General features: G+C 38.0%; 1 protein-coding gene across 2 annotated transcripts; it reads left to right on the forward strand.

The window, feature by feature from the left end:
• The first annotated feature begins 328 nt into the window (after positions 1-328).
• LOC139939898 (circularly permutated Ras protein 1-like) lies at positions 329-22,702 on the forward strand. 2 transcript variants are annotated; one of them, XM_071936058.1, is made up of 22 exons: positions 334-456; positions 597-753; positions 1,615-1,714; positions 2,523-2,543; positions 7,408-7,466; positions 8,041-8,094; positions 9,225-9,362; positions 9,629-9,685; positions 10,210-10,376; positions 10,811-10,981; positions 11,685-11,822; positions 14,319-14,408; positions 15,110-15,261; positions 15,548-15,754; positions 16,311-16,395; positions 16,722-16,828; positions 17,534-17,658; positions 18,392-18,442; positions 18,994-19,164; positions 19,745-19,959; positions 20,301-20,423; positions 21,147-22,702. In XM_071936058.1, exons 3-22 carry the CDS (start codon positions 1,635-1,637, stop codon positions 21,255-21,257), a joined length of 2,322 nt encoding a protein of 773 aa, XP_071792159.1. In that variant the 5' UTR covers positions 334-456; positions 597-753; positions 1,615-1,634; the 3' UTR covers positions 21,258-22,702. The 2 variants fall into 2 exon arrangements, with proteins under 2 accessions (XP_071792160.1, XP_071792159.1); XM_071936059.1 differs by lacking the exon at positions 2,523-2,543 and having other exon boundaries at positions 329-456.
• The last annotated feature ends 982 nt before the right edge of the window (positions 22,703-23,684 follow it).

Genomic DNA, 23,684 nt, shown 5'->3' on the forward strand with positions numbered 1-23,684 from the left:
TCTGACGTAGCCTGTCTGCGCGTTCATTCATTGGCTAGTAAAAAAGTTACTACGGTGTCCAAACAAGACCAGTCACATGTGGTTTAGCAGTGTGTAAAAAGAGAATAATTTATTTTTCAAATTAACTACTTCAACAGATTATTTTACAAAGTATTTTTAATCAAGGAATGATAATGGTCAAATCACTGTTTTGATTATTAATGGGTTGCGACGAGCAAATTATAAATAATTTGATTGGCCTTATTTGGGCATCATAGTAATTACTGACGATGGGGAATCAACAAGCTAAAAATAGTACACGCGCGTGTACGGGTTTATGTTTTGCAGGGTATCTACTTATTATACCAAAAGCCTCCCAACTTCGCGGATTGGTTTCTAACTTTGTTTGACAATTCGGCTCGTAAAAATGCAAACATTAATTTATATTTTGAACTGATACCATCCAGAATAATCAATGTGAGTGAATAGTCTGATTCATTTTGCCGAGGAGATTTTTTAGCAACTTTTTCAGGCAACTGTTTACGACCTATTTTGTTTACTATTGTATAAACAATATTATTTACAGAGTGTGTTGTTCGGTTCACTTTGCCCTGTAGAATTGAATACACAACCTGCGAGCACACCCATCAAAATCCCACAATGGGATATTTTTGTACATTATTGAAAAAAGCCATTCATCTGAATCATCACTTCCGCATCTGAGAGATTTTGCGAATAAACGTAGCTGTTGTGACACATGTTTGACGTAGAAAGGTGAGTAAATTTCCAGAATTGAAAACATTAATTATAATGCAAGTCACAAAATTAATGACATCACCGAAATTAAGTTAAAACCATGAAACTGGTGGAGAGAATTAGAAGAAGATTCGAAGGAGATTGCTTCTTAAAAGTAGGATTGATCTAAATCATCAATCTAGTATAGTTACGGTAAGTTCTACATAACTGCTGAAATTTCATCAATTACTATGTGGTGTTCTAATTTATAATCTTGGGCCAAGATTGCAAGAATATTTTGGGAAGTGGACTCTTTTCTTGTTGTTTGTAATTATTATTGTTTCTTCAATTTGTGAAACTATTAGCCTACCAAAAACTTTAAACCCAGAACTGGGGTGCTGTACATCTGACATCTTGTCATCAATTCTAGAATTTCTGTACTATACACTTGCCACACAAGCCGCATTTTATAACTTTTAAAATGTTGTTACAAGAAGCGTGCACATAGTGTACAGCCTTGCTCGTTTTGGATAACTTTCCGTATATTGGCGCCACCACTTTTTCACTAGTTTTTACAAAAAGGGATATCTCATTCAAGTAAATTAGATACTATTATTTCATATCAACTGAAAAAGTTGTGGCGTCATACAGAAACTTTTCCGCACGTTTTCTTTGCATCTGACTCTGAGGTAAAAATTTTATTTTCTCAAATTTTTCATGGCTTACAAGTACAACGGGGCTCGTAATTTTTGTGGTAAAACTCCAGACTAACTGGAGTAGAATCTCCAAACCCAGGAAAACAGAGGTGTAAGGTTCAAGATTTGTATGATTCGTGCTGAAATAACGCTATAAATATTTCATTTTTTCATTTCATGATTTTTTTTTTTACTCTTTATGTAGCAAGAGGCAACACTTGCAAGATGGAGTTTGCTTCTACGCATGTGTACAATTATGATGAGTCTGATGAAGAAGAAATCACAGAAACGGATCTGGATCTTAAGTAAGATCTCCTAAGAATTTTATGTTTAATTGATATTATCTTTATAATGAAATATTAGTCTTGACATTTTTGTTCCCCCAACCCCAAATCGAAATTTAAGTACCAAACCTGCACTGCCTTAAGCCTGGTTCATACTTTCTGCGAACGTGAAGCGAATTTGACGTCACATCCTGCCCTTCCCAGCAATATTCACACTTGAGTTGAGCAGAGTTGAGCTGCTGCGAATATACATTGCGAATTTGTGAAGTCAAAATTCGCTTCGCATTCCCATTGGCAGGAGGTATGAACCAGGCTTAATTGGTCAATCTTTAAATATTATCTGAAAACCTGTATTACTGAATTTGCTGAACCTCTCCTACATGATTTTGTTCAACTGATTGTAAAAAAAAAACGTTACCAGAGGGTTATGATAAACCATAGTAAGGAGGTAAATGGTCCTAATTTGTTCACAGGCCTTTGTTTTCAGAACATGTATTACATGTCTGGAAATTCATAAAATTTCACAGTACAAGGTCTTTTTAAAATTTGTGCAAAGGGCAGGGTGCATAATTATTTGTTTATTAATGTATGCTGACCTGCTCACCCCCGTCGCTTCTGTTTGGTTTTGATTTTTGCTTTGAGTCAAGATTGATATATTTATAGCAAAAGTCAATATTTATCAAGAAAACCTCAATTGAGTTGCAAAAGGCCCTCGTGGCTGCGCCACTCAGTGTATGGTCTCCCCTTCCAGTCGCTTGGGAGTCATTTGTACTAACATAATACTAATATTCACTTAATTTTTGTAATTTCATTTCTTTTTAATCACAAGTTGTCACTACCAACCATATCGGTAAGAGACAGTTAATTCAATTAATGTCATCTTAGTCTTTGGGTTCTTTGTGCTTGTCTCTCACATTATTTCATTTTGACATTCTTTCTTCAAGTAAATTGAACATACTTTGCAAGGCTTAATCATGGTGCAGCCATCTTTTTTTTTCTCCCATTAAAATCAATGTAACCAAACTGAAACATGGAGTGAAAAAACCCAGGCTCCTTTTGTGGCATAATGACAAACAGGATTCTTAATAAATATGATTGGCCGGGGACTAGACAAAGACAGTGGCAACAAAGATAAATTTACGTTCATTCCTCAATAACCTTGTGTCAAGAGGCGGCCTTAAAGATTTCAAGGCAACACCCCATTTCTCACAAACGACAGGCAGTCTTACATGTAGGCTTTTACATTACGTCAGACCTTGATTTCATCTTTGAAAGTGCAAGGCCATTTTCATTTTGCGAAGGGCAGGTTCCATTGTAAAAACTTTCGAAGGGGCACCAATGCCAACACCTGGGGCCACTGAGGCCATGACCTTCGTAGCCTGCATGTAATTCAAGGCCTGTTACGCACTAAGGTCCCCTATTGTAACTGAACAGTAACTCAACTGTTGACCTACATACTTTGTTTTGGGAAATTATGCCAGAACATCAATGCTTTTGCTGCATTCCATAAATGAGCATTACATAGTACACTTGCTTTGTATATATATTCATTGAGGACCTCGTTGTTAAGCTTGGGCGATACCACGATATTATTGAATATCGCGATACTAATTTGGAAACGATTTCGATATCAGATCGATTTGGTTTTAATCGAAATATCCATTATCGCGATATATTGCGATATCGATAAAGTATCGCAATATCGCAATGTATTTCCTAGCTGAGACATCTTGCACCCCATAGGTTTGGAGTAAAACCAGAAGAATAGGTCATTAGAACACCTCTCTTATGCTATGACTGTCTCTTCTACAACTTTCACTGGGAGTTTGAAGACTGATGATGTCAAATTTAATTAATCGCGATTATATTGAATATCGCGATATATTGTCGGCGATATATCGTGATTAAAATAAATTGATATCTCCCAAGCTTACTTGTTGTAGAGCCTACCATACATGTACTTCCTCACTCTCAAACACAACTATCCCCTTTTACAAATTGCACTTGTTGCACATTTTACATGTAGTGTTGTTGATTTTAAAGAGGATATTATTGCATACGAATAATCCAAATACCGGTAGATATTTATTGTTTTTACCCTCGTACTGTCTTACCATTCAATATCATCCAATAGACCTTTTGCATACGACGTTACACGCTCAAAAAGCGCCCTCACTGGGTTAAAAAAGCATCCTCACTAGGGTCAAAAAGCGCCCTCACTGGGTTCAAAGGAGGCAAATGATTGGACGAAAGCTGATCTATGTGCAGAAAATTGTTTGCGTGAGCTCAGCGTCCCTGTAGCATTTCACGTTACTTGCAAGGGGTCTATTGTGCTTTTGTAATCAACACAATAGGCCTATGCATTGTTTTTATGCAAGCCCGCATAGGTGAATACCTACACAGTGCCGTGGTGAATGGATACTACAATGTACTACACAAGTTTTGCATTAAAACACAAGCCACATATATGCACTGTTTCATGGCTTCAAGTGGTTGGTCAACTTGCTTGAAAATTTTACCAAGACAGATTGGGAGGATTTTATGATCAATGTTATTATTGGGCAAGGGATCAATGAGTATTATCAGTTTGATTTTTACCCTTCCAGCCATCGATTTCACCAAACTCTTCCTAACTTAGGATTAATCCTAGGACTTAGGATGAGTTCAGTTCCGTATCTATAGACGTGGAGGCATTGAACCCATACTAAGTGAGGACAAGTTCAGTTACTCGTCCTAAGTTCAGTTACTCGTCCCGAACTTAAGTTAGGATTAGGCCTAATTCCTAGCATTTCATGAAATACTTGACTCGTAGGCATGCCAATTGAACAAAAGCCTTATAACCTGAATCAAGTTTAGGGGATAATTTCTAATTGGTTTCTCATCAAATCAAAAACCTTCTTGGAAGTAATCAAACGCCTTCTTGTGTTACAGGAAGTGTCAATTGATGCTAACTGTCAATTTTGTTTTGCATCTGGTATAAAAAATATACTTTCTTACGTGTTAGCAGAGGGTACTGCAACGTTTATAGCAGCACTGCTGCTAACACATCAGGATTTGAACTGCCCCTAGCTAGCTTGTTTGTCTAGTGGTAAGACATCTGCTCTTGCAATGCAAATGTCGTGGGTTCAAATCCAATCCAAGTGATTTGCCTGTGAATTTTTTTCAAAGAAATCTGGAAAGTATTGAGTAGGCCTATACAGTGCTTAGTACACATCAGTGTAAGGGTATAAAATAAATTGTATAATATTCTTTAGGCCTAATTCTCTAGTCTTCCAACCTATTCTGATTTCTGCGAAGTTTTTAATTAGCCTTAAAAGTCTATAAAAGCTTGTATAATTCATGTACAGTGTAGCTATAATAATAATAATACAAGGTATTTATAAAGCGCTCTAACTAACAGGGGAAAGTACCACAGCGCTGTACACACAAAATAAACAAAGAGCAAAGAATAAATAAAAGCTAGCAAATCAGGTGAACAGGTGGGTTTTGAGAGATTTCTTGAAGGCTGCTAGTGAGCTAGAGTGGCGGATGTTGTGAGGTAAATCATTCCAGAGCTCAGCCCTGGTACTCAATAAGATGGCTCTACTCTTTTCAGAGTGTCGGACATCATGCCTGTATCATACTGCACAATACTCCTACAATGCACCTTGCACAGTAACACGTGAAAACTAACTTCCAAAGTAGCCAAATATGCCTCAGCAGGTGAATTGGAATATTGGATCATCTCACTCTTTGTAGAATGGCAATGGTTTGAGCCTTATAATAACCTTTCTGTTTATTTACATGTGCAGAGAAAGCCAAATTTCTATGATGATGTTTTCTACTGGAAGATTCTTAGGTACACCACACAGACATTCAAAATGATTACATTTTGTAGATTTTTTTATGGAAATTGGGGATCAATTTAGTTCTAAATGTGTTGATAAATCACAGTGTAGTAATTCAAAAGCTTGAACAGTTCATACTTCATGGGAATGCGAAAGCAAAGCAAATTTCCTTGTGTTAAAATTGGCAAACAATGCATATCTGGTTGTTTGCGTCATGTAATTTGCTATGCATTCACTTTCGCTTGAAGAATTCAAGAACCCAAACGAGGAGTTTGTGCACAACATTTAACTGGCATTGAGTCTTTCATAAATCTTGATTATAAAAAGCATATTTCCTTTCCTATGTAGTGGGCATGTTTCACATATTTGCTTCTTCTTCTCTCCTTCTGAGTGCAGTCTTCAAATGATTGAAGATAAACGCATAGCCAGCAGCACTGTTTGCTAGACACACTGGGGTAAACCCCAGCTCTTGTTAGCTATAAGTGTGTACTGGGGTAATTTACGTGCATTGAGGGTACACACAGTATCAGAACAATCCTATGTGGTCCATAATCCAATGAATAACACTCGGAGAGAATTTCTCGATTTACACTATTAGTTTATTAAATAAAACAATCCTCTATATTTACGCAAAACTTCCAATACAAATTACGTCTCAAGCTAAGGGTCAGTATGACTATGTACTAATAATTGCAATTCAAATAATAATTTCACCTGGTCAAAAAACTGAGAACTCCTTCTTCGTATAGGAATAGTGATTCAGAATTCAGTAAATTTTTACAAATGTACAGCTATACGTCCAATTTGAAATTATGTTTTTTGTTCTGTTGTTTTTTATTGGTATTCCCTTTCTCCATGTCTGTTTTGGATGTACTCCATTTGTTATTGTTATCATGAGTAAAAAAAATTTACAACTATTTGTGAAATTATGCTAAGGATTGTCTCAGATTTCATGAATGAATACACTGTACTTTGATTGTGGACTCATCTTCTGCATGCAAAGCTTGTGGAGAAGTTTTTGGGCTCACCTGTGCTCACTGAAGTTGGAAGTGGTGTTTATATTATAGGTAGAACAGTCACCCTCCTTCTATCTGGTCATTCGATATCACCCACATACATGTACATTGGTTTAATATGCCAGTCTGCATTTTTACATCATATGATATCCTCCTACTGTCTGATCATTCAGTGTCATGCACAACTGTGGTTTTGAGTGAATTATAAAGTTGGTGTAAATGTACCTGTATAAAGCCTGGTTCAAACTTTGTGCGAATGCTAAATTCCTTGCATCACAATTGGAAAAACAGCATGTACCGATTATTGCATCACCAAAATTTGCTTCACATTGGCATCCGCAGTCCTGAAGTATGAACTGGGCTTAAATCTGCAATAGAAGATGTGGTGAATGCTCTAGATACATACATGGTACAAATGAGTCTTGTGCACAGTTAGTTGTGCCATCATTCCACCTGATACAACAGAACATGTTGTTGAATGAATCTAGGCCCAATTTCATGGCTCTGCTATACCGTAAGCACAGAATTGGCGCTTGCGGAAGCAGGGAATTCTGTGCTTAGGGCAAGCCTGTTTCACGGGTTTAGTGGCGAATTTTGGCTTCTGCGCGTGCGTATTCCACATTACTAGGCATTCTACACTTAAAGGCTAGCACAGAAATTCTGTGCTTGCACGTTAGCAAGGGAATCATGATTGTAAGCGCAGAACTCGGCGGTAAGCAGAGCCATGAAATTGGGCCCTGAATGGTTGCTATTGTTGTGCAAGGAGTGTTTTGAAACCAGAACCAGACTTTTACAAAACACTTTAGCTTGGATTTAACACTTAGTTGCAGTCTATTTTAACAATTTTATTTCTCCCCCCTCTCACTCATAGTGCCCAGGCAAGTTCCGAGTACATGTCACTTCAGAGTGGTTTCAATAACCCGCCAGAAGGTATGGACTAAAAGAACTTATTTTCATAAAACAAATATAATTTATTTCAAAACTGAAGTACAGATTGTAAACAACAGACACAAGTTATCTTCTCACATATTTATTTCATATATATAGGATTTGAGGCATTGCATGGTGAGGTATCAATATATATTTGGTTTGCGGTAACACCATGTGTGTATATACATGTACTTGCCAGGTAGAGTTTGTTCTCAGAGAGGTGTCTTGCTTAATTCTACTACCGCGGCGAAGATTGTTCGGGTGTTCGGGAGACTTCTCAGTTCTGAAAAGAACTGTCCTGCTTATTAACTATTACCTGGGCGGATGGTATAGAAATAAGCTGGGACTACTACTTTAGCTTATACTTTAGCTTATATTTATTTCAATTCCCTTTAAAACAAATAATTTGTATATCCTAAAGTGCCTAATCCAAGTCACTCTTCCCTTTACTGTCAATGTATGCATAGACTGTGAAGGTTAATTTAAATATTAAGTCTGGCAGTCGAATAGGATTACTTCAAGATAAAACTGTTGCATTCAATATTTTTATTGTATATATTTTTTTATTTGACAGTGATTTACGACAATTTCGGTGGAGGTTTACCGCCTGCTCAAACACAAAGAACAGGTGAAGAACTTCAGATATTTTTTAGCTGAACATTTAAAGGATGCTTTTCAAATGTTGAGCCATCCATCTTAAAGAAATGTTTCTAGAAAACCACAGTGGATGGTATTCAATAGTCAGACAGTAGGAGGGTTGACTGTGTACTGTTTCAATGTTGATGCGATGCATTCACCACAAAACAGAATACAAAACTAGGGCTTCAAAAAGGCGCCCAGGCGCATTGCTGGCTATTACCTTTGGCAAAGTGCATCATCATTCAAAACCACAGTGGGTGATATTGAATGGTCAGACAGTAGGAGGGTTGACTGTTCACCATGTACACTGTATACACCACATGATATCATATTGCAGGCTGGCATAGTTTTTCTACCTTTCAAAGCCACAATGGGTGATATTGAATGGTCAGACAGTAGGAGGGTTGACTGTGCACCATGTACACTGTATACACCACATGATATCATATTGCAGGCTGGCATAGTTTTTCTACCTTTCAAAGCCACAATGGGTGATATTGAATGGTCAGACAGTAGGAGGGTTGACTGTGCACCATGTACACTGTATACACCACATGATATATTGCAGGCTGGCATAGTTTTTCTACCTTTCAAAGCCACAGTGGATGATATTGAATGGTCGGACAGTAGGAGGGTTGACTGTGTACGGTGTAGATGCATCCACCATATTGCAGCCTTGTATATTAGAGGCTGGCATCGCTCAAAACCAACATAGATGATATTGACAATAGGAGGGTTTAAAAAGCCAAAAGGTTTTTACAATTTGGTTTTTACCCATACACCGATCTGTATCAAGCACTGTATACTCAGTATTTTCCCGAGTTCTGTTAAAAAAAATTAACGGGCTTTAGGCAAATCACCCAGGTGGGATGCAAACCCACAACCTTTGCATTGCTTACCACTAGACCACTGAGCTCCCCCGCTAGCTAGAGGCAGTTTAAATCCTTAGCAGTAGGTACCGCAATGATTCAATAATGTTAAATTTTGCATCAGGGGAATAAAGAATACCATTTTACTGTTTTTATAATGTTTAATATTTTTATCCGTCCTGTTATCGGCGCTTGCGCTGGTTAGATATTATAAAATAATATATAAATTCCTCCCTTTTGTAATTTACAGAGGCAATCTATGACAATACAATACCCACTCCCCCACCTCGGAGGGTCAAACCCAAACCTAAGAAGAAAGATAACGGAGAGTACGCATCCGCCTATGACTTGTTGAGACCAACCAATCAATATTACTCTATTCAGGGTGGTGAGTTTGCTACAATATTTTGCACAAAGATAATTTACAACAGTGCATTTCTTTCCTGAAATTTTGTTCAACTCTAACTTCTTGGATTTTTTTTTTAAAGCAATAGTCCTTTCTAAATGAATAAGAATCAAATAACTAAAATCCAAGCCTGGCGACATTCTTGCTTTGGCTGTGTACAACCAACCCCATCAAAGTAAAATAGAAAGAAACCAAAAAACCTTTCCGATGATAAAAATGTAGCTTTTGTTTTCTTTTTTTTCTTACAGAAGGATCGCCCCAACAGCCACCTCCACTTCCACCCATGAGAAAACCAAAGAGGAAAGGTCAGAAAACTTAAGCTCTTGTTTATAAATGTGTTTATTTAAAATCTTTCTGAGACCGAGTAATGAGTTTGATGGAAGGTCTGATAATTAAGGGATGCAACAAAGGTGACTGCCTCCATGCCCCCTGGTCATTGCCTTGGTGCCCATGAAATGCTCCAGTAGAAATTTACAATTTTCTCATATACAATTTTTTCCTTTACCAAGGAGAAAATGCCTTGAATGTTGGCTGCCTGCTTGTTTCGGGTCAGCCAGATTTTTCTGTGCTTAGCAAGTTTTTGTGCTAACGGGTGTAATGAAATTGAACCTTGATCCAATAATGTTTTCTTTTCTGAAGGAAACCCATGCACCGAAAATGTAAGATTTTCTTGGCACCAAGCTACTTTCCGACCTCATGTCGGAAAATTTAAGGCTATCATTGCGTTGTTGTTGCCCAAAAAGATGATAAGTTGGTTCGAGAATCAAATATTTCAGATGAAAATGACAAAGAAACTTATCGTGAGTGTTAACGACCTATCTTATCCCAGATCCAAACCATAAACATCGGACGGCAGACACCAACATCGTTGCCGTTAAGTTTGACATGTTGGTCAACCCAAGCCATCTTCACACAGCGAAGCCTGACTTCTGCAGTAAATGTGAAGCTGTGTTCTCTGTGCTCAGTAAGGTCACTCCAGGTGGAGACGATTCACAAGTAAGTCCCAGACAAGTATCCTCACTTGGTGTATCCCAACATAATGCTTAATATAACAAATTTGTGAAAATTTGGACTCAATTGATCATCAAAGTTGCAAGAGAATAATGAAGAAAAAACACCATTGTCACACAAATTTGTGTGCTTTCAGATGCCTAAAAAGGGCTTCAGGCCTGAAGTTTTTCATATATTTGAGTGAGAGTTTTCTCAAAAACTGTGTTACTTCGAAGGGAGCTGTTTCTCACACTGTTTTTTTATTATCAACAGCTGTCCATTGCTCGTTACCAAGTAAGTTTTTATGATAACGATTATTTTGGGTTATTACAACTAGTGTCCAGTGCCTTTGACAAATGCACAAAGGATAGTCAAGTATTTAGAAAGTCATTCTGGTTTTGATGTTTATATCTGTCTTGCGTTTCTTTCTTTCCCCTCAGGTGTGGCATTGTGAATTCTGTGACCAAGACAATCCCGTCACCGCAGAGATGCAGAGGTTCCCACCAGAGTCCGACGTGACATACAGAATCCACCAAGGCACAGGAGAAGGGGACGATACAGCTGTCATCTTCATGGTGGATATATCAGGCAGTATGTCTGTCACCAAAGAGGTAGGTTTTGGATAGATCAATAGACCGATCCATTAAGCTCCGCCCCATTGCGTATTGACCAATTACAACCCATTGCACAACCAAAAGTCTGACACTATAAGTCTGAAATGTTTAGTGCGTATGCTTGGCGAGCACAGCAGAGTTGTGCAGAATGGCATTGGAGAGGCTCACATGTTCTTGCTCACATGTGCGGTGTATTGCACAAGGCACAGCATACTAGCACCTGCCTATCTTGTCCGCTATTTTTTGTGTCAAAATTCTGCACAAAATGATGGAAATGGTAGACAAATTTATTTGGACCAAATATAATGCTCTAGTTATGTGTCAACCATATATCAAAATGGCCTATTTAGTTTAAAGCTTAGTGGGAAAAAAAAGCGTTCAGTTTAAACCAGTATGAAGGGGGTTATGGTTTGGTTTGGATTGGGGAGAGGGAAAATGCCAGGGCTGGATTAAGTGTTGTGTTTGCCCCCAGGAAGCAGTGTTTTGTAGGCCCCGTATTTAAAAATAGATGTCAAATTAAATTTGATTGACAAATGAAAATCAAAAAGCCAGTTTGGTCCAGAAGTGCCCAAAAGGCATGACTATGTACTTGTTTATATTTGCCCCAAATTAATTTTTTTATTCTGAAAATCCTGTACAAATGTAACCAAAGTTTGGATTGTGTTCGTAACTTGTTGTAATATTACTGATGAACACTCAGGTCCCTACAAGAGTGGTTGGTAACCAGAGATTGAATGATGCTAATGCTGCTTTGTCTACATACCAGCAAGAGATGGCGGAACACGACCGGTACTCTGTAGAACCCAAGTCCACTGTCACTTACATATCAAGACTGCAGGTATGGTCCCAAACCATGGCGTTATAGGGTATGTTCAGACAGCATACTAACTTAGACCCGAACCGGTCTAACTTTTACGAGCAGCGGGGGGTGGTCGTAAAAATAAAAACCCATTGCGTTCAGACAGCACAGAGTTAAAGGAACACGTTGCCTTGGATCGGACGAGTTGGTCTATAAAAAGCGTTTATAACCGTTTGTTATGAAATGCATATGGTTAGAAAGATGTTTTAAAAGTAGAATATAATGATCCACACAAGTATCACTCAAAATTGCACGGTTTTCCTTTTACGTCGCGAACTATCACGGTCGGCCATTTATGGGAGTCAAAATGTTGACTCCCATAAATGGCCGACCGTGTTGGTCGACAGGGTAAAAGGAAAACCGTGCAATTTCGAGGCATGTTTGTGTGGATCATTGTATTCTACTTTTACAACATCTTTCTACCCATATGCATTTTATAATAAACGGTTGAAAACGCTTGTCAAAGACCAACTCGACCGGTCCAAGGCAACGTGTTCCTTTAAACCCGATCCGGTTTATCTTCGGTTTTAAGAGGTCAAAGTAGACGCGACCCCGTTGCTCTAACATCCGGTTTTATTCATCAGATTCACGCACCGAGTATGCCGAGATCCCCATGCCCTGGATGATCAGACAGGGCATAATTATTGGATACAAATGGCTCAATCGAACGCGGTAACAGTTTTACCGTTGGGAGGATATGGGCACTTAAAACAAACATGAACACGACTCGAAATTATTTTTTTAAACAAACAAAATACTGATACAAACCGCCGAGAAAACTCACCAAAATATTGTCCATATTCCATGAAACAGAACACGTTTCATTTTTGTGTTTTGTTTTATACCACTGTTTCCAATTTAATAAATACTTTTAGTTTGTACTTCAATCGATTGGAAGTTGCGATCTCTCAAAAGCTGGTGCCGCGATTTTTATTCCGATTCGTTAATAAACACAACTACACACGTGCAAGTTACGTAAATACATGTACTTTGCAGTATTTTCCCAACTTCCCAACAACGTGGTGATATTGCTGGCGTAGGGAATTTCCCCTACACACAGCCTCGCGCCCACTGCAGTTCATTCTCCTAGATTGAAAGTACAGCACGCTAAAACGGTGACGGCAATAGAAAGGCACATCCACGGCATCGGTGATGGTAACTATGGGATATCAGAGAGTGATCACTATGGGATGGCAGCGCTGTACATGTGAGAAGCATTACAAAATATGCTTCTTCGCTGCGCTCGTAGTATACGCATGGAAAACAGTTTCAATTTATTGTAGGACACTCAACAAAAAAAGCTTGGAAAATATAGTTTTGTTTCAGAATTTAATAAATCTCGGGCGTGGGCCTGTGTTAAACTGCATACACCGATCGAGAGGGTTTCGCCAACTCGGTAAGCGGCAAGAAAGTAATATAAATACTCGGTGCTTTTCAGCATCAGAGGCAACAGAAACCGTATACAAGCACTCCGGGTCCCGGGCGTGTGCATTGAACCACACAATGGGTCGTCCGTTGTGAGTTAAAACCGGATGTCATTCTGTCCACACGCAGTGTTAAAAAGATAAACCCGAACCGGTTTAGACTTAGACCGCCTCGCTGGACGGTTTAAGTTTTGGGGTTTAAACCCGATCCGGTCTAACTTTATTTGCGTTCACACGCACAAAAGTTGAACCCGAACCGGTCTAAGTGGACTTAGACCAACTTTAGTACGGCGTGTGAACGAGCTCTATGTGGAAGTGTTTTAGTATTATCATTGTTTGTTCGCTTGTTCATTTGTTCATTCGTTTGAAGATTGTCAAGGAACACATCATCCAAATAGGAAGATCTTGATTAAAGCCACAAATAACTTACAGGGTTTACAGAAGGTAATGGTGAAAGACTTCTCTTGAAATATTATTCCACGAAATGCTTTACTCTTTGAGAAAACATTAAAACAATTATCAATTCTCGATATCGAGAATTACGGATTTATTTTAAACATGACACAAGGGTTGATTTTCTGTTATTTTTTCCCGACTCCGATGACCGATTGAGCCTAAATTTTCACAGGTTTGTTATTTTATACATAAGTTGTGATACACGAAGTGTAGACTTTTGGACAATACTGTTAACCGAAAGTGTCCAATGGCTCTTTAAGCCAGCTGGTTGTCTCATCATTGATCTCTCAAAGTCCAGAAACACCGTGAGGGGATTTGTAGAAAGGACAAGCATTGATGATATGATCCATAGTTTAGGTTTTGCAACAGGCTTGTATTGGTGATGGATAAGCTCCAATTTTATTCAGGAAATTTTATCATTGTTAATTTTGTCTAAAAGCAAAAACAAGGGATTCTCAAAGGCAACTATCGCTGTAACCTTAACTGAAGATACCTAATAAAATCCATACTAGAACCATTTTTATTGTCACAATGAACTTCAACTGACAAATTAATTTTATTTGTCGTGTTATTTTTTAATTTTTTATTTGAACAGGCCATGCAGTCGGCCATTGACCAGCAGCTGTCAAAAATGGAACAACTTCAAGGAAACAAAAGAGTGGGACTCATTGCTTTCAACGATAATGTGAGTTTTGTTTGTTTGTTTGTTTGTTTGTTTGTTTGTTTGTTTGTTTGTTTGTTTGTTTGTTTGTTTGTTTGTTTGTTTGTTTTGGGGTTTTTTTTTTTTTTAATGCAACTTCACCCAAACAAGGCTAAAAGCTTAACTAGGTGCTAAAAAAGGGTTTCAGATGAAAAGAGGAGCTGAAGGTAGGAATTTTTATTCCTTTCAAACAGTCTAGATTGTAGGATTGTAGGTTCACTCTTTTTATTAAATTTTTGAGGAAACGTCAAAAGATTTGTGTAATCCAGAACCGACACTCCTTGCTGATAACATTTTTTTTTTTTTGGGGGGGGGGGAGGTTATTTCATAACTGCTTACTCTTAACATCCCAAACATCATGAACTAACTCCTAATTTATTTGAGTAATAATAATAATACAGCATTTATAAAGCGCACTAAATCTGTAGAACATTCAAAGGCGCTGGTCAAAGAACAAGAAGAAAATTTCATTCAATATCTGCATAGGCTAATCTGAAGAGATGGGTTTTGAGAGAATGTTGGAATCGAGAGATGTCATGTGTGTCCTTGAGATGTCTGTTTTATTTTGGGAGGGCACATCTTTTTTGATGACAGTTATTTGACTTTTGCCTTTCCCTGGACGGCCTTGCTCATAACATTGTGTCCTAAAAATTAAAGTAAAACAAATTTTTAATTAAATTATTCAGGTGGTGGTGATTGGAGACGGGAGTGAAGAGCCAGTGCCGTTAGAGGGCGCCGGATTGACGGATGAGCAGAGCATCATCAGCTTGGGTCAAATCTTTCCTCTGCCAGCTCCCATCAAAGAAGTCCGCAGATGTCTTTCGGACAAGGTCTTCAGGTAGACGAGTGGTGTTTTATCTCTTTGGTATCTTTAAAAAATCCGAGGTCTGTTTATGCATTATCTGCAGTCATTGTTTCTATACATTTATGACTTGCAGTTTATAAAAAAAGTAGTTATTTACAATTTTGAATGCATGGCATTACAACATATAGTACTATGCACGGATTAAGAAGGTCTCGGAGACATGAGTGCAAATATTTTAGCTATTACAGGAAGCATTAGATGGGAGCACTCCACCATGTATACTATTTTTATTTTCTTTATTTTGAATTCCATTTCACAGCCTTACAGAGGGAGGACAAACTGCTCTTGGACCAGCCCTAATGCTGTCAGTTGCGGTGGCAGCACAAAAGGTCGGGTCAAAGGTCATAGTGTGCACAGACGGGTTGGCAAATGTCGGCCTGGGCCAGTTGGACGTTGTGGATGATGAGCACTACAACACATCCTCGGAATTCTACGAACATGTTGGGCATTACGCCCAGGACAGTGGGTAAGAAGATTTCATTGGAAACAAGTTCTTTAAAACCATTTGGGTGGGTTTTTTTCTTTTCTTCAGGATTGTAACAAAACAAGAAATGAGTTTTTTAAAATCAATGAAAATACAGTGTAAGTTTCAGTGTCTCTTCTAATGTTTTAATTGTTGTATACAATTGGTTTTACACTGATCACCGGTGGGTGTGTGTACTTTCAAGAGTTCTGTGGGGAAAAAAACACATGCATGTCGCTCGAGTGGGATTCAAGCCCATGACCTTTGCATTGCTAAGTGCAGATCTCTTACCACTAGACCACCGGGCTAGCCTGGCAGTTCAAAGCCTTTGTTTTAATCCGATGTTTCAGTACACATCGGTGTAAGGGTATTAAAACAAGTTCTATTTTTTTTATCAAAAATTATTATCTATTCACTGTTGTCTTTGACGAGTGAACTGCTCCTCAGAATACCATAATCATAGTTAGGATTTAATGTGCTGCAGTTTGGTGTAAAAGATTCTGTTCTTTGTTTTGGTTCTTTGTTTTTTTTCTTCATTTTTTGTTTGTTTACCTTACAGGACATGTGTGTCAGTGTTGACAGTGGAAGGAGAGGATTGCAGAGTAATTGAACTTGGAAGCGTTGCTGATAAAACTGGTGGACAGGTAGACTATTTTTGTTGTCCCTTTCGTCAGAAAAGTTCAAACAAATATCGTGTAGAATATCCAGCCTTGTATAAACAATAATGCATGTTACTCGTCTTTCTGCAATGTTCAAGGCATATGCGAAAGATTTTGTATGTTTTTCATTTTGAAACAGCATTTTCTGTTAAAATTCGTCCAGATTCAAACGAAGAAAATTTCAGAAAATTGGGCAAAGCATTTTTTATTGAAAACAATCACTTCTAAAGATGGATTTAAGGAAGTTTTTGTAAGAACAAACTTACTGTTAATTTTTTCCCCTGATTTTCTTGATGTTTCTTTTCCCCCAGGTCAATGTTGTAGATCCACTGAAACTGAACGAGGAGTTTTCCAACATACTGGATCACCCAATCCTGGCGACCAATGTCTGCGCTAAACTGGTCCTCCACAAAGGAATGTAAGTTAAATTCTGGCTGAGTAATCCCTCAAGGAATGTGAATAAAATGTTCCTCATTTTTGAAGTCGGACTTTTGTTTTGTCATGGGACTCATTTCAATTAGTGATCGGATGAAGTATGCGCAAAGATTCATAGTAACCCTTTAGCGACCATGAATTTCTGTATAGTTGTAAAGTTGTGAACACAATCAAATTTGGTGTTTGTTACTTTTCCCACTTGCACATCCATGCAACACCAAGAGAATAATGTGGTTCTTAGGTAAAATCTGAGGGGTTATACTGCTGTGCCTCATAGCTCAGTTGGTAGAGCATCTGTATGGAATGTCGGGGGGGGGTCTTGGGTTCAAATCCCTCTCATCCCATGTTTTTGTAGTTGTTGTATGCATGCACCAAAGACGAGGCATGTCTGATTTTGTGTTGCTTTCTTATCTTTTTTTAGTAAAAAAAGTCTGGACAAAATTACATAAAACATAAATTTGCTTTGCGTTTTGAATTATGCAAAAGATCTACCTTTATTAAAATAGACATAACTCCTCTAAGGAATGATCAATTTCTTTCATTCAGTTTTTTTCTAGTAAGCAGGAGAGAGTGCTTGTTAAATATATGCTTTACTGAACTTTTGAGTGTCAGTTGTTTGTTTTGAACAAAATCACCAATCCCGGTCAACTTCTTTTTGACTCACCCTGTATGTTATTTTAACCTGTAGGTACTTCCGAAATGATGAGAATTTTGGTGAGCAAGCGAGTCAGTCTTCTCGGAACCTTGGTATTGTAACCAAGGACTCGGAGACCACCTTTGAGTTTGGTGTTCGTACAAAACCCATCAGAGAAGGTGAGCTACTAGACATGCACCACAGGAAGTGGACCAACTGACAACTTATTGTTTAGTTATTAAGATAAAGAATCAAATGAGCATGAGAAATTTGAAGTTAAGTTTCCTTTTTATATATTAAAGGGCTCTCATCTCCCAATATCTTTTATAGTTTGCTTTCTTAATTTGCTTTTCAACATTTTTTTCTACCACTGATTTTTATTCTAGCTCATCTGCTTGTTTTCATATTTTGGTTCTGTCTTGGTTAATTCTGTGTGTTGTTATTCCTGGCCTGTGTCTGTTTGTCTGTCCATCTACTTGCCACAAGCCTCAGCTTCAAGAAGATGCCTCTGTGCCCATTCAGCCTCTGGTTAACTTTATCCAGGATTTCCTTTTATTTAACATGACACATTTCTGCAATATGTATTGCTTTTCATTTGTTTGATGTTGTTTACCAACAGGGGATATAAACACCAAGCTGTCAACAATCTCTCTCATACACATATTTGTTTAATAACGTCCATGGTTAGGAATTGCACATATCAATAATTGTGATTCAGTCGGCCTTGACAACAATACTTATTCTAAACATTATGAAATCAGTCCTTTAGCCTTGGCCAGATCAACCATGTGATTGCAAGTCCTGCAGTCTAACCACATTACCACTTTTGGTGTGGAAATTTAAATGAGTTTGAACTATACAAGCTAATTTTTATCTTAGTAACAGTAATGATTTCTGTTCCTTTTTTTTCAGTTATCTATGACAATTTCGGTGGTCTGACTGTAACTCACAAAGATGATGAAGGTGAGATATTTTCAAATTCCCAAAGTTGAACCATTTCTGCTGAACTTTTCACACAGTGTTGTTTAGAGGGTATTATTTATATGTGGCAACTTAATTGCCCGCAAAGTTGTACCACAGTTTACTCAGGATGTAAGTTTAACACTCTCCTCTACTTTGTTTATGGAGAGTGGTGCGGGTCCCGTTTAATTTTTTTTCTGTTCAGGTTGTTATATATTATTTTATTTGTCTTTGAATGATTGTTCTGCTTCCGCTCCTAGATGGTCCAGGTTTTTTTTTTTTTTTTTTTGTTTTTTTTTGGGGGTGGGGGGGTGGGGGGGGGGTGTTGTTTTGGTTTTGTTTTTATTTTTTTATATTTTTGTGGGGGGGGGGGGGGGGTTAGAGACCTTTTTATTATTAACAATGTTCCGTTGTTTAATAATTTCTTATAATTTCTAAAATTACTTGGTTAATTACTCATATAAATTCTATTTCACTTGGGTTTTAAATTGTATCTCGGTGGAATCTTGCGCTTTATGAGTTCACTTTATGAAATATTATTATTTCCTCTTCAGCTAAAGCAGAGCCAATCTATGACTCAGTGGCACCCAAGAGTATGATTGAAGGGCTGGAGAGCCTTCCATTCCAGCTCCATATCTGGTATACTGGACGAGACGGTGCACAAAACTTAAGGGTCATCACCATGGAACGCCCAATCACCAAAGATCGACATTTTGCTGAACTGAGTAAGTGATTGAAACGAGAATGGTTTGGCTCTGTCGATAAAAAAAAAATGTTTGATCTTGACAGATTATTAAGATAATAAAGTTTAGTTGAGTTTAGTTTGTTACCTTTATTGCACAAACATCAAAATAAATTGTGGTTCGAACGGGAATCCCCGAACAGGCACGCAGGCCCACTAAATGGGGACCTATTATCACACATGAAAAAAAACAGGCAGAGACAACAGCAAACATGCAAAAACACCTGTAGAAGCTTTAAAGGGGGCTGAAGTTCATAGAGCTGCTGAAGCAGAAAATGTTGCCTTATGTTTTCTTATAAGCAAAAAATTAGCAGGATACCATTCGCAAATGGTGCATGTACATTGATTTGCAAAGGATATGGGTTCGAATCCCAACCGAGTATTATACCTGTGATTTTTTTTTCACAGAGCTTGTGAAAGTACTGTGTATACAGTGCTAACACACATCGGTGTATATGGTACTTTATAAAAGGTGTTAGAAAAGAATAGAAACAGTTACTTTATACACTAATTTTCATTCTTGACGGTAAAAAGAACATCAAATCAAATGCTTCATCCTTCAGATGCCAACGTTGGTGTTCTTGGAGCCCACGCTGCCCAATCAGCTGCTAAGCTAGCTGTGGAGGGTCTGTACGGTGAAGCGCGCATGAATGCCCTCGTGACGCAGAAACTGGTGGAGAGACACGCCCAGCAACAAGGGGATGAAGGGGAGGATGTGTACCAGAGCTTTGTAGCTACATTAGCTCCTATACAATCGGAGCTGTACAGAGCTCATACAGTAAGATCAATGATGTAAATTGAATGATATTCAGAGTGTTTTCGTTTGTGTTTTCTCTCCCTCAGAGATTGATGTGGCCAAAGTAAGGTATATGCGGAATTATTTGTTGCGTAGAACTTGAATATTGTGTTAAAACAAATTGGAGTTTTGTTTAATTGACAATGCAAACATAAGTCGCCTTCTTCACAGTTTTGAAAAACTAGCTTCACTTTTGTCGGTACTAACATCTTCAATTTTGGTTAACCAAAATACTTGATGCCTTGCCACCTGATCTGATCACCTTATCACTATTTCACTCATCATCTCATTTATCTTGTTTATTTTTATTTTTTTTTTTCCAGTCGGCACGTCGTCAACCTGGCCAAAGACCAAGTGAAGATCTAGACGATATGGACGATGAGGCACCAATTTACTCCTATTTTATTGGCGACAAGAAATCCGTTAAGAGAGGCCTGTCCAAGAAGGTTGGTGTTTTTCATGTTTCATTGAACATGGGGGTGGGGGTCATGCAGAAGATATTTTGTTAACATTTTGATATTAAAAGTTGATATTGTCAGTGTTTATGATAGAGTTGTAAGATGATAAGTTTTGCATGGTGTAGTCTTTGGGGTCAGCCTCAATATTTGGATATTAGACTCGTTTTACCAATGACAAAGGTATATTGTTTTTTAAACTTTGGAGACCAGCATTATCTCAACTCTGGTTCTTACATTTCAGTCACTTTTCTTTGAATTTTGTCATCTTGTTGGATTTTGTTTGATTACAAACGAAGCTGTCGCAGTTGAGAGGTCCAGTGTGCTGGACTAATGCCTGGTGGTTAAGTCATCGGGGTGTGGGTTCAAATCCTGGTCTTGACACTTGACACTTAAGCCTTACCGATAATCGCTTCTTTTAACCAAGGAGTAAATGGGTACCTGTGAGGGCAGAGATGGTTCTCGTGATTGATTTAGCGTGATGTGTCACATACTTGGCATGCTAAGGCTGCTGCTTACTAGGGAGCTTAGAATGATTTCATAAATAAAATAAATTGACCAGTAACATAGTTCAAATGCAGTGAGCATTAAAATCTGGTGCTTTTTTTACTGTCAGTTATTAACATTACAATACAATGCATGGAGTGGAATTAAATATACATAGTGTTGTTTTACCTTTTGACAATTCCATTTCCCCTTCCTTCTTATATGTAGGCCAAGAAGAGGAGACAGAAGATTACAGACAAGCAGGCGAATCTGTTCTACAAGATGAAGAATGCAACCAGCAAGATGTTTCAGAAGAGCCAGGGGCAGATGAAGATGTAAAGTACATCTTCAAGATGAAAACTACGTCTTCATCTTCACAAAAACGCAAGTAGGGTAAACATTCTTGTGTATACACTTGGATTATTTACTTGCACAGAACGTTCTATTGTGTAGCGAGAGGCATGCACATCCCATGCTCTGTTCCATTTCTCTCCTAAAAAGAGGGACAAAGGGTACTGGAATACTTGCTTGAAATCTCCCTTTTCCTTGTATTCTTGTGTATTACTTGATTCCTTTTGTTGTTCAAATGAGGATCTCGTAATAAGAGAGACCCAAAATGCTGCCACCATTGTTTGTCATTGCATTCAGCATATTCAGGGGTAAGTCCGAGATACCAAATACCATGGCCAATTATTGGCTAAGGATTGTCAAATTCACATTCCATATTTTTAACACATTCTATATTTTCTCAAAAGAGAAAAACAAGTCCTGGTGCATTTTATGAAAATTTTCATCGTCTTCACTTGGTTAAGGCATTGTTTCATCGTGAAAACTGTATTTTTAAAAACAAATAATTCTGAGGAAAATTAAAAAAAAAAAATTCATATGTGAGCGCAGACATTTTTTGGAAAGCCATGTGTCAAGATAAATGATATAGATCTGTCACTATTTTATGTTTTTCCCACATCTACACAAACTGCCATGATGATTGTTTCTGATAAGAAGTGCCCTCTATTATAAGTGCCTTTTACTCGCTGACTGACGAGTGTTGTTCAAATTATTTGTATAATTAATTCACATGTTTGTTTGTTATTACTTATGGAGGCTATGAGATGGTTCTTGTTTTTAAAAAGCTTTAATTTTTTCGTCAGCTCTTCTTTTGTTCAGCTTACTAATATTTCTTTACATTTTATTTACACTTCATGTAGGACTGTCTGAGTAAATAGAAGCAATGTGAACAATTCACAGAACAATTTATCCAAGGTGGGGGGAATTTTTTTCTGCAAAGCTAGGTTTAAAAAAAATGGCACTCGCATTGCAGTACTGCATGTGTAGTTTGGAACCATAAGTGCAGGATTATATGATTGTGAAACACTGTGAAAAAAATTGCATCTTGTGCCGTAAAAAGAACCAGCAGAGAAATTCAACCTTGCTATTTTATCTGCTTTGAAAACCACAAACAGGTCAGGATGCGGCTGGCGATATGTGACACCAAAATCTTTTCTGTTGTTCAAAAATTTACTCAATCAGTTTCCCTTGTTGCTTGTTACGTGATAAAATGTTGCATCCCCTTATGGTGATCCCTCTGTTGTCGCTTCCTGGTTGTCTTATAAACTTGGGTGTGATTCTGGCTATATGGCAGTTTCAGGTTGTATGACTTCTGACTGGCACCCTTATTAAAGATATTGAAACAATAGGGAGACTGCCAATACATAGTCTTGGCCCAAGACGATGGTGCTTGATTCTGGATAGTGTACTACGCGCGGTTGAATCGCCAAAGCGCGCCCGCCACAGTATGATTTAGTTACGTGGACGGCTTGAAATCTATACTACACTCGGTAGCTTGCAGAGTGTAGTCTAGATTTCAAGCCGTCCACGTAACTAAATCATACCGTGGCGGGCGCGCTTTGGCGATTCAACTGGCGTAGTACACTATCCAGAATCAAGCACCATCGTCTTGGGCCAAGACTAGCCAATACAGGGCTAGATAGCTCAATTGGTAGAGCCGACAGTACTCTTATCAAGAGGTCGCATGTTCAACGCCAGTCAATTTGTCTTCGTCCAAAGTTAATACAAACTTGTCACCCTTTCCCCATGCTACATCATGGGCAATCTGCAGTGGGCACACTGTATCATGAATGGCCCCCATTTTCAGAACATCTAGTTCTTAAATGTTCCCATAGGATTTTTGTTTTTCACATAGTGCCTTTTGATAAGGAAAAAAGGATCGGCTCAAGAATGTTTATCCCCCCCCCCCCTACCTCTTTATCTCAAATGTATTGATAACCTTACCCAGACACCCAGGGATATTTGATCTGCTTGTAAAGACATAGAGCCTTTTTAGTCTCATGTATGCAGCTTCATTTAGCTTCAAATGTTCTTTTAAGTACTGTTTTATCAGCAGTATTTCTTTTTTTTTCCTTTTGAGTGGAGCTCTAAGACTCCGTTTATTCATCACCAGTGAAAACAAAGTACAAGCATCTTCAATGGAACATTAACACATACTGTTAGATCAATACATTAAGGATACAAGAGGCTAGTTAAAAGACAATGAACAAAGGTGATATTACATATCAAACAACAAGAACATCAAAGCATGATAAAAAGCAAAGTTTTGCAAGAAAAACGTTAAACTTAAAACGAACTTAAAGGACAGTAACTGGAAAGATGAAATTTGATTTAAATCAAAAGGTAAATTTTGGAGTCTGGTCTTCATTGAGGACACACAGAGATTTGTAGCAGTATTTCTTGCACATGCATGCAACT

Source organism: Asterias amurensis, chromosome 7, assembly GCF_032118995.1.
Source record: "Asterias amurensis chromosome 7, ASM3211899v1".
NCBI classification, from domain to species: Eukaryota; Metazoa; Echinodermata; class Asteroidea; order Forcipulatida; family Asteriidae; genus Asterias; species Asterias amurensis.